Below are 14,463 nucleotides of genomic sequence, written 5' to 3' on the forward strand. Positions count from 1 at the left end.
GCGACTTCACTTTTACTTTTCACTTCCATGCATTGGAGAAGGAAATGGCAACCCACTCCAGTGTTCTTGCCTGGAGAATCCCAGGGATGGGGGAGCCTGGTGGGCTGCCGTCTATGGGGTCGCACAGAGTCGTACACGACTGAAGCGACTTAGCAGCAGCAGCAGCAGCATACATGAAATGGCGCACTTTTAAGTTGTGGTTGTGGTTGAGCTTCTGCATATCTCATTTAAAATTTTCTAGTCTTTTAGGAAATAGAAATTATCAAGATCAGGAAAGGGGTATATGTTTCCTGAATTAAAATGTGAAGTCATTTTCTGAAACGGGAGTCCAAAGTAGAGTATGCACACCTTAGGTATGTGAAACTATTACAGTGTTCAGTTCAGTTCAATAAATATTAGAACTTTTGTTTTTTACCAATTTTAGTCTTACTCTTTTTATTTTATAGTAGTACTTACAGTAGCATTAATAGCATAAATGAATTGCTAGCCATATATTTTCATTGTATTTTCAGATTTGCTTCTTTAGAAGTATGTGATCCAAAAAATTGGAGACTTCTCCAAAATCTTTAACCTTGATGGAGAATAATATTGGATTTGGGTAGGGTCATTGGTGGTGGGAGAATCAAGTATATATTGTATTCTCTATTCCCTGCTTGATTGTCATCTCGATATGAGTCATGTCTTAACAGTCTGTCATATCCTTTTTTTTCATTATTGTCTAACAACTGTAATGACAATGTAATATTTTTAAATGACTGAAAATATCCCACTTTTGGAGCGTTTCCTGAACAAATGGTCCTTCCAACAGTCCTAGCTGCATTTTTGAGTAGCATGGTTTTCGCAGTGCTACCTGTAAGTAACCTGAAACTGATGGATTGTTTAATATTTGGATTTTTTTCAGGTGAAGTCTAACCTGTGCATATTTATAATAGATACATTCCAAATATTTATAACATATATATATATACTTCAAATTTGCTTGTGTAAGTTCAGGAATAAATGACTGAATAGATCTGAAGAGAATTAAATACCTTCTTCAGACAAGATGCTAATTTTGGCAAGGATGTTCCCCATATTGGCAGATTTGTAAGGATGGGGCCTTGGGTGTGCATTGCTATTTTCTGGGCCTTGGGTGTGCATTGCTATTTTCTTGTGTCCTGGTGTGATCTGCCAGATAGTGCCAACAATGATCTTTGCTAAATAGCTAGAGCTGAGTAGTACCCTGATCTTTGGGGACAGATTAAATCTTTGGTTTCTGATAACTTTTGCATACATTTTCCAACCATCGTCAATCAGTCTTGGAGTTTACTTAAGCAAACTATATATTTTTTCCTTGGGGGAAAGTGATATTTTGGCTTCCCTTTTGTAGGTATGTTTTGAGGCCTTGCCAAAGTGAAAGTCACTGTTGTGTCTTTGTGACCCTATGGACTGTAGCCCCCCAGACTCCTCTGTCCGTGGAATTCTCCAGGCCAGAATACTGGAGTGGGTAGCCATTCCCTTCTCTAGGGGATCTTCCAAACCCAGGGATTGAACCTGGGTCTCCAGCATTGCAATGGGTTCTTTATGTCTTGCAGATGTTCATTTTGAGTCTTTGCCAAGAACCTAAATTAATACAAAATGGAAGAAATAAATGGAAAATTAGAAAATCAAATAATCAGTATATTTTGGCCATTCTTCAGACAGCTAATAACAAATTAATTGTACAATCTGTTATTCTTTGAGTTTAAACTGATGTCTTTAGCCCTTGTTGTTTACTATCTCACGTGTGAGAGTGCTGAAGCCACAAAACTCCTGCTTTACTCTTTTCAAAGCCACCAAGTATGACTGTTTCTATTTGACAGATTAATAGTTAAAATTTTGGTTCAAAGAAACTCCCATAAAAATGTCTTGAGTTATTCCTAAAAAGTGTCCTCTTTGTAGTTTCTTCAGCCTTGGAGTGGTTACTGTACTATATGTGGCCAGAACATATCACATCTCCAGTTACAGGAGTGTTTTAGAATTCTTTTGGTAAAGTCTAGCAGAAGTGATAACTAGCATTGTCAGAATTTGCTTTAGTAACAGACCTGAAATACATTTAATTCAGTGCTGAAATAGAAATCCAGCTTTGTAAAGTAGCTTTCAAAATTTGACCAAGTTGCATGTTCAGGATTGTTTATTGCAGCATTGTTTATAATACCAAAAAAATATATATAAAACCCACATACAAACACAAACTGGATACAATTGAAGTATTTATCAGTAGTGGTCTGGTAAATAGTTTCATTTATACAATGGGATATCATGCAGTTTAAAGAATATGGCAGATTCATATGTGTTGATATGAAAACTGCAAGGTGCCAAATATATGCAGATTAAACTGCCAATTGTTATCATGTAGGATATATTTGAAAGATGTTTTTGACCCATTTTCTTAAGTCTCATTATTACTATTCCTTTTCATATAATAGCTTTTCTCCAAGGTAGAGAATTGGAAGGAAAGTGAACTGATTTTGCCATAAATTTAAATGAAATTAAATGAAGATGATGATAGTAACAAATATAGTCCTTACTATGTTCAGTTACATGTTTTAAAACATTTACTCTTTGCAACCACCCTGTGAATCATGGATCAACTTTCCCCCTATTTTTCAAATAAGGAAACTAAAGTACGGAGATGTTCATTCCACTTAAGGTTTCATGGTTAAATGTGTTGAAGCTGACTTGTACACTCTTGTAAACTGGCTGCAGTGTCTCTTGTGCTCTGAGCTACGAATCCTGTGCAACCTCTCAACTTTTCACACTGATGGAAACTAAATGAGATACTTTATCATTTCTCCTTTTTGTAGACAAATGATTTGTTGTGTTTATACATGATACCTGAGTCCAGAAGATCCCCTGGAGTAGGAAATGGCAACCCTCTCCAGTATTCTTGCCTGGAAAATTCCATGGACAGAAGAGCCTGGCAGGCTACATTCCATGGGGTGATAGAGTCAGATGTGGCAGAGCACACACACACGTTCATGATACCTAATCACAGGATTTTTTTTTTTTTAATTGCTGAGAACAATCTATATTCATTTAGTTAGCCTTTTCATTTTAATTCATTTAATAGGTAGTTCTGAGCTGTGGGCAATTTTGTCCCCTGAAGGACATCTGGCAGTGTTTGGTGATGTTTTTGATTGCTACAATGGGACTGAGGTGAGAGAGAGTTGCTACTGTCATACACTGGCTAGCTAGGCATGTTTCTGAACATGCTAAAAATGCATAGGACAACTTCTCATAACCAAGATTTACCCAGCCCAATATTTTTTTTTTTTCAAGCTAGTAGCATGAAGAAAAATGAACTTTATTTTTACTGCTTTTTTTACACTGTTATTATGCACTTTTCCCACCTGGCAATGTGTTATCTGTAAGTGCCACAACTGATAAGGCTAGCAAATTCATGGGACCATAGGACATCCACCCATACATTGAAATGTAAACTTGTTGGCCAGGTGGAGCCTCTAACTTGGTCAAGTAACAAGAGTTAAAATGAGCATTTAAGTGAATATAAAGACAATGTAAATATATACAGTTTAAGGAGGTGACAGTGCTACAAGGTGAATGTTTGAATGATTAAAAAATTATAAACAATAGTTGTGCCTACTTTTTTGTGAATAGCACAGCTTTAAAAATAGGGAAAGGAAACTCTTAAATTAAAAAAAACTTGTTATAATTCCATGAGAGGAAAAGTGGGTGATGGAAGCTCAGAAAGGGGCAGCAGTAAAAAAGATATTTTGCTGCCTCGGGATATGAATGGCAGTACCTTATTTTCAACCAGTAAAGCAACATGCAGGTAAAATCATTTTGGTTAGTGGATAAAGGTGTGCTTTAAATCGACATTAAACTTTAGCTTGCCCTGTGGTCAGCCAGCCAGACCTGAATAGTTCCTGTTGAAGGGCAGTTCCTCAATTCCAAAAAGGCAGAGTAAATGTTTCATTTCCTGCTGACAAGGAAAGTCTACTGAAATGAATACACATGGGGAAACTGGATTCACCCTTTCCCCCATGTTAACCCTGATTTTCAGAGAAGGCACTGGCACCCCCCTCCAGTACTCTTGCCTGGAGAATCCCATGGATGGAGGAGCCTGGAGGGCTGCAGTCCATGGGGTCTCGAAGAGTCGGACATGACTGAGCGACTTCACTTTCACTTCACTTTCCTGCATCGGAGAAGGAAATGGCAACCCACTCCAGTGTTCTTGCCTGGAGAATCCCAGGGATGGGGGAGCCTGGTGGGCTGCCGTCTATGGGGTCACACAGAATCAGACACGACTGAAGTGACTTAGCAGCAACCCTAATTTTAAAAGTATCCTTTAGCCTCTTCTAGAATAGTGAGAACTTTTGATTATTTCAGAAGTACAGTGGTAACTTTGCAGGCCGGCTGCTTCCTTTCTGTTGCTAGGCATTTATACCTTCCTTCCCAAGAAAGGCTGTAAAGTGCTACTGCTGCCGGTTTTGCCTGTGGGGCTTGCCACATGGCAGCTCAGCTCCTGGGAAATGATGGGATTAAGGATCAATTCTGGAAAACCTTTCACCATAGATATTAAGAAGAGGTGGCAAGAATACACAGAACTATACAAAAAAGGTCTTCATGACCCAGATAACCACAATGGTGTGATCACTCATCTGGAGCCAGACATCCTGGAATGTGAAGTCAACTGGGCCTTAGGAAGCATCACTACGAAAAAGCTAGTGGAGGTGATGGCATTCCAGTGGAGCTATTTCACATCCTGAAAGGTGATGCTGTGAAAGTGCTGCACTCAATATGCCAGCAAATCTGGAAAACAAAGCAGTGGCCACAGGACTGGAAAAGGTCAGTTTTCATTCCAATCCCAAAGAAAGGCAATGCCAAAGAATGCTCAAACTACCACACAATTGTACTCATCATCTCACACACTAGCAAAGTAATGCTCAAAATTCTCCAAGCCGGGCTTCAGCAGTACATGAACCGTGCACTTCCAGATGTTCAAGCTTATTTTAGAAAAGGCAGAGGAACCAGAGATCAAATTGCCAACATCCGCTGGATCATCGAAAAAGCAAGAGAGTTCCAGAAAAACATCTGCTTTATTGACTATGCCAAAGCCTTTGACTGTGTGGATCACAACAAACTGTGGAAAATTCTGAAAGAGCTGGGAATACCAGACCACCTGACCTACCTCCTGAGAAATTTGTATGCAGGTCAGGAAGCCACGGTTAGAACTGGACATGGAACAACGGACTGGTTCCAGATTGGGAAAGGAGTACATCAAACATCAAGGCTTTATATTGTCACCCTACTCATATGCAGAGTGCATCCTGTGAAATGGCAGGCTGGATGAAGCACAGACTGAAATCAAGATGCCCAGGAGAAATATCAATAACCTCAGATATGCAGATGATACCACCCTTATGGCAGAAAGTGAGGAAGAACTAAAGAGCCTCTTGATGAAAGTGAAAGAGAAGAGTGAAAAGGTTGGCTTAAAACTCAGCATTCAGAAAACTAAGATTATGGCATCTGGTCCCATCACTTCATGGCAAATTGATGGGGAAACCATGGAAACACACTTTATTTTCTTGGGCTCCAAAATCATTGCACACGGTGACTGCAGCCATGAAATTAAAAGATGCTTGCTCCTTGGAAGAAAAGCTATGGCCAACCTAGACAGCATATTAAAAAGCAGAAACATTACTTTGCCAACAAAGGTCCATCTAGTCAAAGCTATGGTTTAGCCAGTAGTCATGTATGAATGTGAGAGTTGGACTGTAAAGAAAGCTGAGTGCTGGAGAATTGATGCTTTTGAACTGTGGTGTTGGAGATGATTCTTGAGAGTCCCTTGGACTGCAAGGAGATCCAAACAGTCCATCCTAAAGAAAATCAGTCCTGAGTATTCACTGGAAGTTTGATGCTGAAGCTGAAACTCCAATACTTTGGCCACCTGATGTGAAGAACCGATTCATTGGAAAAGCCCCTGATGCTGGGAAAGATTGAAGGCAGGAGGAGAAGGGGATGACAGAGGATGAGATGATTGGATGGCATCACCGATGTGGTGGACATGAGTTTGAGTAGGCTCCGGGAGTTGGTGAAGGGACAGGGAAGCCTGGCGTGCTGCAGTCTATGGGGTCGCAAAGAGTCAGACACGACTGAGCAAGTGAACTTAACTGAATCATCCTGTCTCCTGGAAAACCTTTCACCACAGAGATTGATATCAGGTTGTATTTTAAAGCAGGCTGAAAAAGAAAGCCATTAGCCTTTTTAAACTCTTAATTTAGGATCCAAATACATTTTAATTTATTGATTAATTTTATAATCTTTTCTTTTTCAAACTGTACACTGAATAGCTTAGTAGAGGCCTTCCATTCTCTCTGCCTTATTGCCAGAGGGTTTTCCTCCCTTTCAGCCTCACTATGATCTATGCAAACAGCTACTAACTGAAGGAGAGCTTATCATAAAGGGGAATATCCAGGCCTGAGTTTTTAAATTCAGAAAATGAGAGGATTATTTTGTCTGGGAGAGGCATACTTTGTATGCTCTGGCTATGAAATGTCAGTTGTTTTTTTTTTTTTAATTAAAATAACAGGGAGGCTAAAGAAACCATAAAAACAGTTTGATCACAGTCCTACAATTTTCAAAGCCATGTCCTTTTCTGTACAGCTTTATTAAGAGATAAAGCAGATCTGAGTTTGTGTGAAAGAATAGCAAGTTTTATCCAACCTTTCTCTGCTTCATTATTGGCTTTAGTTTGTATCTTTGTATTTGAATAGAGAACACACATTTTAATAGACATGACTTTGTATACTGAGTTTTTGAAATAAGACTAAAAGTAGAAAATAATATACCTAGGAGAACTATATTGTATAGGCGAGTTATGTAAATACTGACAGCAAGAAGTGTTTTATTAGGTATGGGCAGGAAATGGGTGTTAGAAAGCTCCATTGTAAATGATGGAGTTTAGTGGAAGTCTGTAAATCTTTGCATTTGTACTCTGATTAAGAAATATCAGCTAGCATTGAATTGTTAGAGAATTATCCTTGTTTCTCAAGCCTTTTTGTGTAACTTAGAACTGGTATGTGTTACTGGCTCAGTCGTGTCTGACTCTTTGCAGCCCCATGGACTGTAGCTTGCCAGGCTCCTTTGTCCATGGGATTCTCCAGACAAGAATACTGGAGTGGGTTGCCATTCCCTTCACCAGGGGATTTTCCCGACGCAGGGATCGAACCTGGGTCTCCCGCATTGCAGGCAGATTCTTTACCAGGTGAGCCAACAGGAAGTAAAGTCTCTCAGTTGTGTCCGACTTTGTAAGACCCCATGGACTGTAGCCTACCAGGCTCCTCTCATGGGATTTTCCAGGCAAGAGTACTGGATTGGGATGCCATTTCCTTCTCCAGAGGATCTTCCCCACCCAGGGATCGAACTCAGGTCTCCTGCATTGTAGGCAGACACTTTACCATCCGAGCCACCAAGGAACAGAGAAGCTAAGTCAAATACAGAATATAGATAGAATAATTTCTTTCTTTGTCCCAGAGCACCATGCTCTGATGTGAAGAGCTGACTCATTTGAAAAGACCCTGATGCTGGGAAAGATTGAAGGTGAGAGGAGAAGGGGACGACAGAGGATGAGGTGATTGGATGGCATCACGGAATCAGTGGACATGAATTTGAGTAATCTCTGGGAATTGGTAATGGACAGGGAGGCCTGGTGTGCTACAGTCCATGCAGTCGAAAAGAGTTGGACATGACTGAGTGACTGAACTGAACTGAACCATGCAATAGTTATATACTTTTACTGTAATTCTTCTTCAGCTTGTGTACAGTGGGACCAGAAAGGGAAGCCAGCGTAACAGAGGGCAATAGAATTTGGAGACCTGAACCCTCAGTAAAAGAGATCAAATGGGACTGACTTTGGAAGAATTGGCTTTGGGATAGTTAAATTAGAGAGTAATAATAAAAGATGTAGATATGCTGCTACTGCTGCTGCTAAGTCACTTCAGTCGTGTCCGACTCTGTGCGACCCCATAGACGGCAGCCCACCAGGCTCCTCTGTCCCTGGGATTCTCCAGGCAAGAACACTGGAGTGGGCTGCCATTTCCTTTTCCAGTGCATGAATGTGAAAAGTAAAAGTGAAGTTGCTCAGTTGTGTCCGACCCTCAGCAACCCCATGGACTGCAGCCCACCAGGCTCCTCCATCCATGGGATTTTCCAGGCAAGAGTACTGGAGTGGGGTGCCATTGCCTTCTCCGGTAGATACGCTAATGATACTTTATTCCCCTTTAGTTTTCATTTATTTTGCCACAGTTTTTTTTTTTTTTATTCTTTCAGGAAACACCCACAACATCCAGTGATATTTGAATCAGAGAATATGCAAGAGTTCTTCACGTCTCTCGTCTCCTATTAATGGAGATTCATACAATTTTGAAGAAAAGTAGCTAAATGTTATTTTTTCTGTCTTTCTTTGAGATCGCTCAGTCGTGCCTGACTCTTTGCGACCCCATGGACTGTAGCTTTCCAGGCTCCTCCATCCATGGGATTTTTAATACTGGAGTGGGTTGCCATTTCCTTCTCCAAAATATTATTTTTAGACTAAGAGAAATGTTGAGGCTTGGGAGAAACCAACATGATTCTGTAAAGCAGTTATCCTTCAATTAAAAAAAAAAGATTGTGTTAAAGAGGTACTTCTTATAACTGGGAAATAAATTATTACAAACCATTTGGGAAGCCATTTAGCAATATGCACCTAGAAGCTTAAAGTATTTGTGTCTTTGACCTAGGAAATCTATTTCTGAGGATTTATAGTAAGGAATTAATCCCATTACAGGCAATGGAGTTTATCACAGTACTAATTATTTATTGAAAAAATGGGAAACACTAAATGTTCGACTATCCGGAAGTGGCTAAGGAAACCGCAGTCAATCAATTGTTATGTAGCCATTGAGAATGTTTACTAGGAGTATAAAATAACATGAAAAGTGCTTTTGATATAATTCAGTGAAGAAGCTACTGTGGTGTATTCCATATTCAATATGATTATAAATTGGTAAAATATACATATGCTTGTATATTAAAACATAGGCAATGATTTATATTATTTATGTTTAGATGATGAAAATATGTAATTTCACTTTCTTTTATAGCAGTTTCAAAATTTTCTTTAATTATATATTATTTAAGTAGTGGGGAAAAAGAATGAAATCCTCCTACCCTCCTACTAAAAACATTACTTTCCTTACAGCTTTAAACAGCAGTCGTAAAAGTCAGTCTTCAAGCCTTCGAATAAGATTTGCATAAGAATATTATGCAGCATGGATTCTCTACCAGAAGAATTTTTTGTGAGGTAAGGGATGGGCTGACAAAAACTGACTGTAGGTGTTACATTCTAAAAACACAACATTTGCCTTTCTCAGAAAATTTTGAGAAGCTAGTGTGAATGAGATACCCTTATATTTCAAGACAACTTAACAGTTTTTTAGTAGAGGATGTAAACTGGGTAAAATCTAATTTTAAAAGATTTCTCTAAGGACTTAGACCCTGACTCAATAGCTAAGAGTTGATGTGCCATAGCTTGCCACACTGGGGACATTCACAACAAAGTAATGTTTTATTTATCATTTAACAAGCATTTAATTAGATTTGGGACTTCCTTAGTGGCTCAGATGGTAAAGAATCTGCCTGCAATGTGGGAGACCTATGTTTGATCTCTGGGTCAGAAAGATCCCCTGGAGAAGGGAATGGATACCCACTCCAGTATTCTTGCCTGGAGAATTCCATGACCAGAGGAGTCTTGCTGGGTATAGTCCATGGGGTCGCAAAGAGTTGGACACGACTGAGAAAGAAACACTAAATAGACTTACTTTCTGCCACACATTGTTTTGAATGCTTTTACAAACTTTAACCCATATAAACCTCATAACGACTCTAAGAGGGAATGCTATTATTTTTTCCATTTTATATAAAGTATCCTTAGTATAACACAGAAGACTACTAAGTGGTTCAACTGGGCCTAGGCTAAATGTCAATCTCTCCCCTCCAATTAGGGAAAGTTCATCCTGCTTAGACCTTTCCCATAAAATAGCAAAGAGCTGGTTAGTATTGGAGGTCTCCTTCTCACCTTGCCCTATCTCATATAATAAGCAATGTGTTGTTTTTGCAAATATTTAATTACCTCCTTGACACTTAGGGAATAAGACTAAAATAAAATATCTGTACTTAGATAGCATCACTGACTGAATGGACATGAATTTGAGCAATCTCCTGGAGATAGTGGAGGACAGAGGAGCCTGGTGTGCTACAGTCCACGGGGTTGCAAAGAGTTGGACATGACTTAGCAATTGAACAACAACTTAGAATTATAATATAGTCAGAAGATATATAAAAAGTTGTTTTATATTTAGGCAAAATCCACACGTAAGTATTATAGTAGAAATGCTGTGCCTGTATATAGAATGAAACACTAATTGATGGGGGGGTTCAGTGGGTTTTTACAAGGTGACATTTGGACTGAGCTTTAAAGGATAAAGATAGCTTTTGATGAATGTAGAAGCAGGGCACATGGGAGGTTGTTTAGCTGAGGAAACAGCAAGAAAAAAGTATTTAAGATAAATTATTGGGGAGGAGTTTGACTCCTGATGAGTTAGCTTTATTTTGTTCAGAGTTATGAGAAAAGGGGCAGAGGAGAAGTAAAGATAGGTTGAAGGTTTGTAATGATCACAAGGAAATATGTACTGTTAAGTAACATGGAGATCACAAAAGGAGAACAGTTTTAATGTGTGTTGAGAAAGTAAGTGAGGACAGATAATGAGTTCAACTTTAGCTATGAACAGATTGAGGTGTTGCTAAGATAGTCTTATGGAGATTGTCAAATAGGTGGATGGAAATATGTAGCTGTAACATCAAAGAACAATTAAGGTTGCAGATACAGATTTGTGAATCATTGGAATGGGTTATTATTTGAATTCATGGAAGTTTGCTTACTTATTTGTTTGTATATTCATACATTCAATAAATATTTGAGTACCTACTTTATATCAGATGTTGAGCTGGAGACTTGAAGGTAAAAATAGTGAATAAGAAGAACCTGATTCCTATTTGAGGGTGTTTATTCATGGGCATAAATGAGATTGATTTAAATAGAAAATGTAGTAAGGAGAAAGAGGGCTAAATATGGAACATTACTATATGCTATATATGTATATTTCAGGTTTATTATTATAGCAAAATTTCAGCTTTTCCTAGCAGCAGAGTAAAGTACACAGATGGTAGAAGTAGCAGAAGAGCAAAAAAAAAAAAAAAAATACTAGTCTTGCACTTTGTTTTAGCTTTGCTGCTTTCTAGTGTATGACTTCTCTGGGCATTAATTTACCCATCAATAGAATAAAGTAGATGCCATATATGACCACTGGGGTACCATCCTGATCTAAGACATGGGGAGCATGGTTTGATAGTGTTAACATATGCAGTTCTATGTAAATATTATTAAAATAATATTAAGGTAAATGAAAGGAAGAGGGCTAGCCAGTGGTACAAACTGATAAGTGGACAGCTGAGGGGCTAGGAGAAGAAACAATAGCAGCAAAGGATGTAGAGGTTTTCAAGGAGGGTTGGAATATATGATGTATTATGTTAAATAATACAGAAAGGGTCACTAAATGAGGACCCAAGACAAAGCTACTGGAGTAGCAAATAGAATTTCATTAGCAACTTTTATTAGAGCACTTTTAATGTTGTGGAGCAAGTGCAGATTAGTCAAATTTTCACATCAAAATTTGTTATGGAACCGATGGAACATATCGAAGTTCATGTTCCACACTTTTGTTTAAGAAGTTCTAAAGTAGGGTTTGGACATCTGGATGTTTCCAGAGCTTCACAGATAATTTTAATATGCATTAAAATCTGGGACTGAGAACTACTGGGTTAAGGAATAAATGATCCTGAAGTGGAGTCAACAGGTATAATATACCTTTCAAGAACATTTTGTACTCTCTCAAACCTTAACAGGCTTCAGAAGACTGCTTAGTATTTTTCATTCCTTGATAACACAAATGCCTTGTGTTCCCTTTGGAATGGGGCTTAGAAGTGCAGGAAAAAATGGTTAACAGGTTTCTTTTTACCATGACATTTTAAAGGGCACTGACTCCTGTTGTGAAATATTGTTTGTGTGTATAAATCAGCTTTTGTTGTAATGTTCACTGTGTAGACAGTTCTATACTGTTTATCTGTCCCAGTTTTCCCTGACAAAATCAGTTAGCACATAGTGGATGATAAATGATTGTCAGTCAAATGAGTATATAAATGTAAAGTGAAATAGGATATTTACAAAGTACAATTCTGAATAAATCAATTGTACAAAGTACAATTCTGAATAAATCAGTTGAGGTTTCTCCCTCAGTTTTCTCTCTGCTAGAATATAGAATTAAGCAGATTATATAAATCATATATGACCCTATGTTATGGTTCTCAGATCTTGTGTCATGGTTCTGTATGCAGGCAAAAGCAATTTTATAAATAAATTTTTGGTTCAATAAACAATACTGCATATGTTCACATTTCAAGTACATGTCAAAAGCAAAACTTGTTATTCCTTTCTACAGAAATAGTTAAATAATTTCTAAATATGATACTGTTCTATTTCAGTTACAAAAGCCACTTTGGAAAACCAGATAATCTTGATGCTAAGAAGCTGGAAAAAAAAACTATGTAAGATAGACACTTCCCAAACCTTAATTATTTTCATAAACACACACACACCTGCACACACAAAACAAAATATCAATCTTTTTTTTCCTTTACACTGAAACAGTGCTATAAAGTTAATTTTTCCCATTATTTTGATCTATTGTGTATTTGTTAAAGATGAAAATTTTTTTACATCAGTTTTCTGTTCTCTCTGCCACCATCCAGTAAGGACTTGGAATAATTTCTTTTCTTTGTCGTGAGTCCTTAAAGAGAGATAGCATGTACCACTATTACCAGGCTTTGGTACGTATTGTTTACACTTTTGAAACTTTCAGGCAAAAATTCATATGTTAGAGTCTTTACTAATACAGGCAAAAATTCATCAAAAATTTTTAATTGTGTTCTTTGTAAAGAGATGCTCTGAATATACCTTTCTTTTTCATTTAAAATAGGCATCTTCCTCTGGAAGAGCAGGCTACAGAGGAAACCAAGAAAAAAATAGACAAATCAACTGATCAACTGGTAAGAGAAAATTTAGTTAACTAATGTTGTGTAAGAATAGAATACTAAATCTAATCAGTTTAATTATCTGCTAAAAGTTTTCCTACCTATGTGGTCATCACTAAATCTTTTTTTCATAATTGATATTTGTGTCTCAAAGTTATTATAAACATCCATCCTCACTGTAAGTTAAAATTAGTAGATAAGTGAATTGACTTGCCCAGAAACATCACAATAATCAGTTTTAAGATATCTCTTATTTATCCTTTTAAGCAAAATTCAAACAAGATGAACACTATACACATAGCAAGAAAACATACACAAAGAATTTTATTTAGTAAGAAATTTCGTTGATATGTTTCGGAAGTTAATTCTTTTTCCTCTTTTTATTTTTACTATCAGAACCTCCAGTTCTAAATGAATAACTTAATTATACACTAATACAAAGTGCTTGTTACCAGCAACAATAGACTTTATAGTAGATTAAAAGATACATTTGTGAATGCCATATGTATTTATATTTAGTGAAGCCTTGATGAGAGATATTTGTTTGATAGATTCTTTTTAATGCAGTTTTTACTTTCGACATAGTTTTATACAATGAATGATGTCCACTTGTTAATAAAGTTTATAAAAGTTGTCTAGTAACTTAGAAAAATATATAAACATAACATAACTATAGTATTCACCTGCATAAGGTTATTAAAATAATGTTGCAGAGAAGATACAACATGTACAAATATACATAGGGATGTACACTTGGTCTAGGGGGACTGGATCCAGAAAAGCCATTTCTAGATATAGATTTCAGAACACATGGGCAAAGGAGGTAGAAAGTTTAAGTTGACTTTGGCTTAGATGCTAAATCTATTTTGCAAAAATAGATTGAGTACCAACTATTTTGACAACTTAAAAATTAAATTGTGTTTATAATAAGATTATTTAACAAACATGAAGCTTATAGTATTTCCTGTTGAAAATATTTTATTCATGCCATGATCTTACTTGTGTACCAATTTGATAATTAGATGATTCTGCAATGACTTTGACTGCAGAATTGATCTTTACTTTGAAATACATGCACTGTTGACAATGATCATTCTTTGTAAAAGTTTGTTTGGTTATTTTTTAGAAGCTCTTTTTAATTAACATTTTGAAATATTTCAGACCTACCAATAAAGTTGTAAGAATACAGTGAACACATATAGTCCTTACTGAGATTTAGCAAACTGTTAACATTTCCTACATTTTTGCATGTAAATATAATGAAGTGTACCATAAAATGCAAGATGTATTTGT

At 37.1% G+C, this 14,463-nt stretch overlaps 1 protein-coding gene across 10 annotated transcripts in view; it reads left to right on the forward strand.

The window, feature by feature from the left end:
* Window positions 1–14,463, forward strand: part of DZIP3 (DAZ interacting zinc finger protein 3) — a 144,704-nt gene that overhangs the window by 5,860 nt on the left and 124,381 nt on the right. For 7 of the 10 annotated variants that reach the window (XM_010838572.1, XM_010838579.1, XM_010838580.1 and 4 more), the window contains exons 2-3: window positions 9,224–9,325; window positions 13,116–13,185. In XM_010838572.1, the coding sequence (XP_010836874.1) occupies window positions 9,294–9,325; window positions 13,116–13,185 (102 nt within the window). In that variant the 5' untranslated portion in view covers window positions 9,224–9,293. Of the gene's footprint in view, window positions 1–241; window positions 354–7,206; window positions 7,250–7,545; window positions 7,585–9,223; window positions 9,326–13,115; window positions 13,186–14,463 lie in introns of those variants that run through there. The other 3 variants (XM_010838571.1, XM_010838573.1, XM_010838574.1) reach the window with 3 other exon arrangements.

Source organism: Bison bison, unplaced genomic scaffold (assembly GCF_000754665.1).
Source record: "Bison bison bison isolate TAMUID 2011002044 unplaced genomic scaffold, Bison_UMD1.0 scf7180017864098, whole genome shotgun sequence".
In the NCBI taxonomy this organism is placed as follows: domain Eukaryota; kingdom Metazoa; phylum Chordata; class Mammalia; order Artiodactyla; family Bovidae; genus Bison; species Bison bison.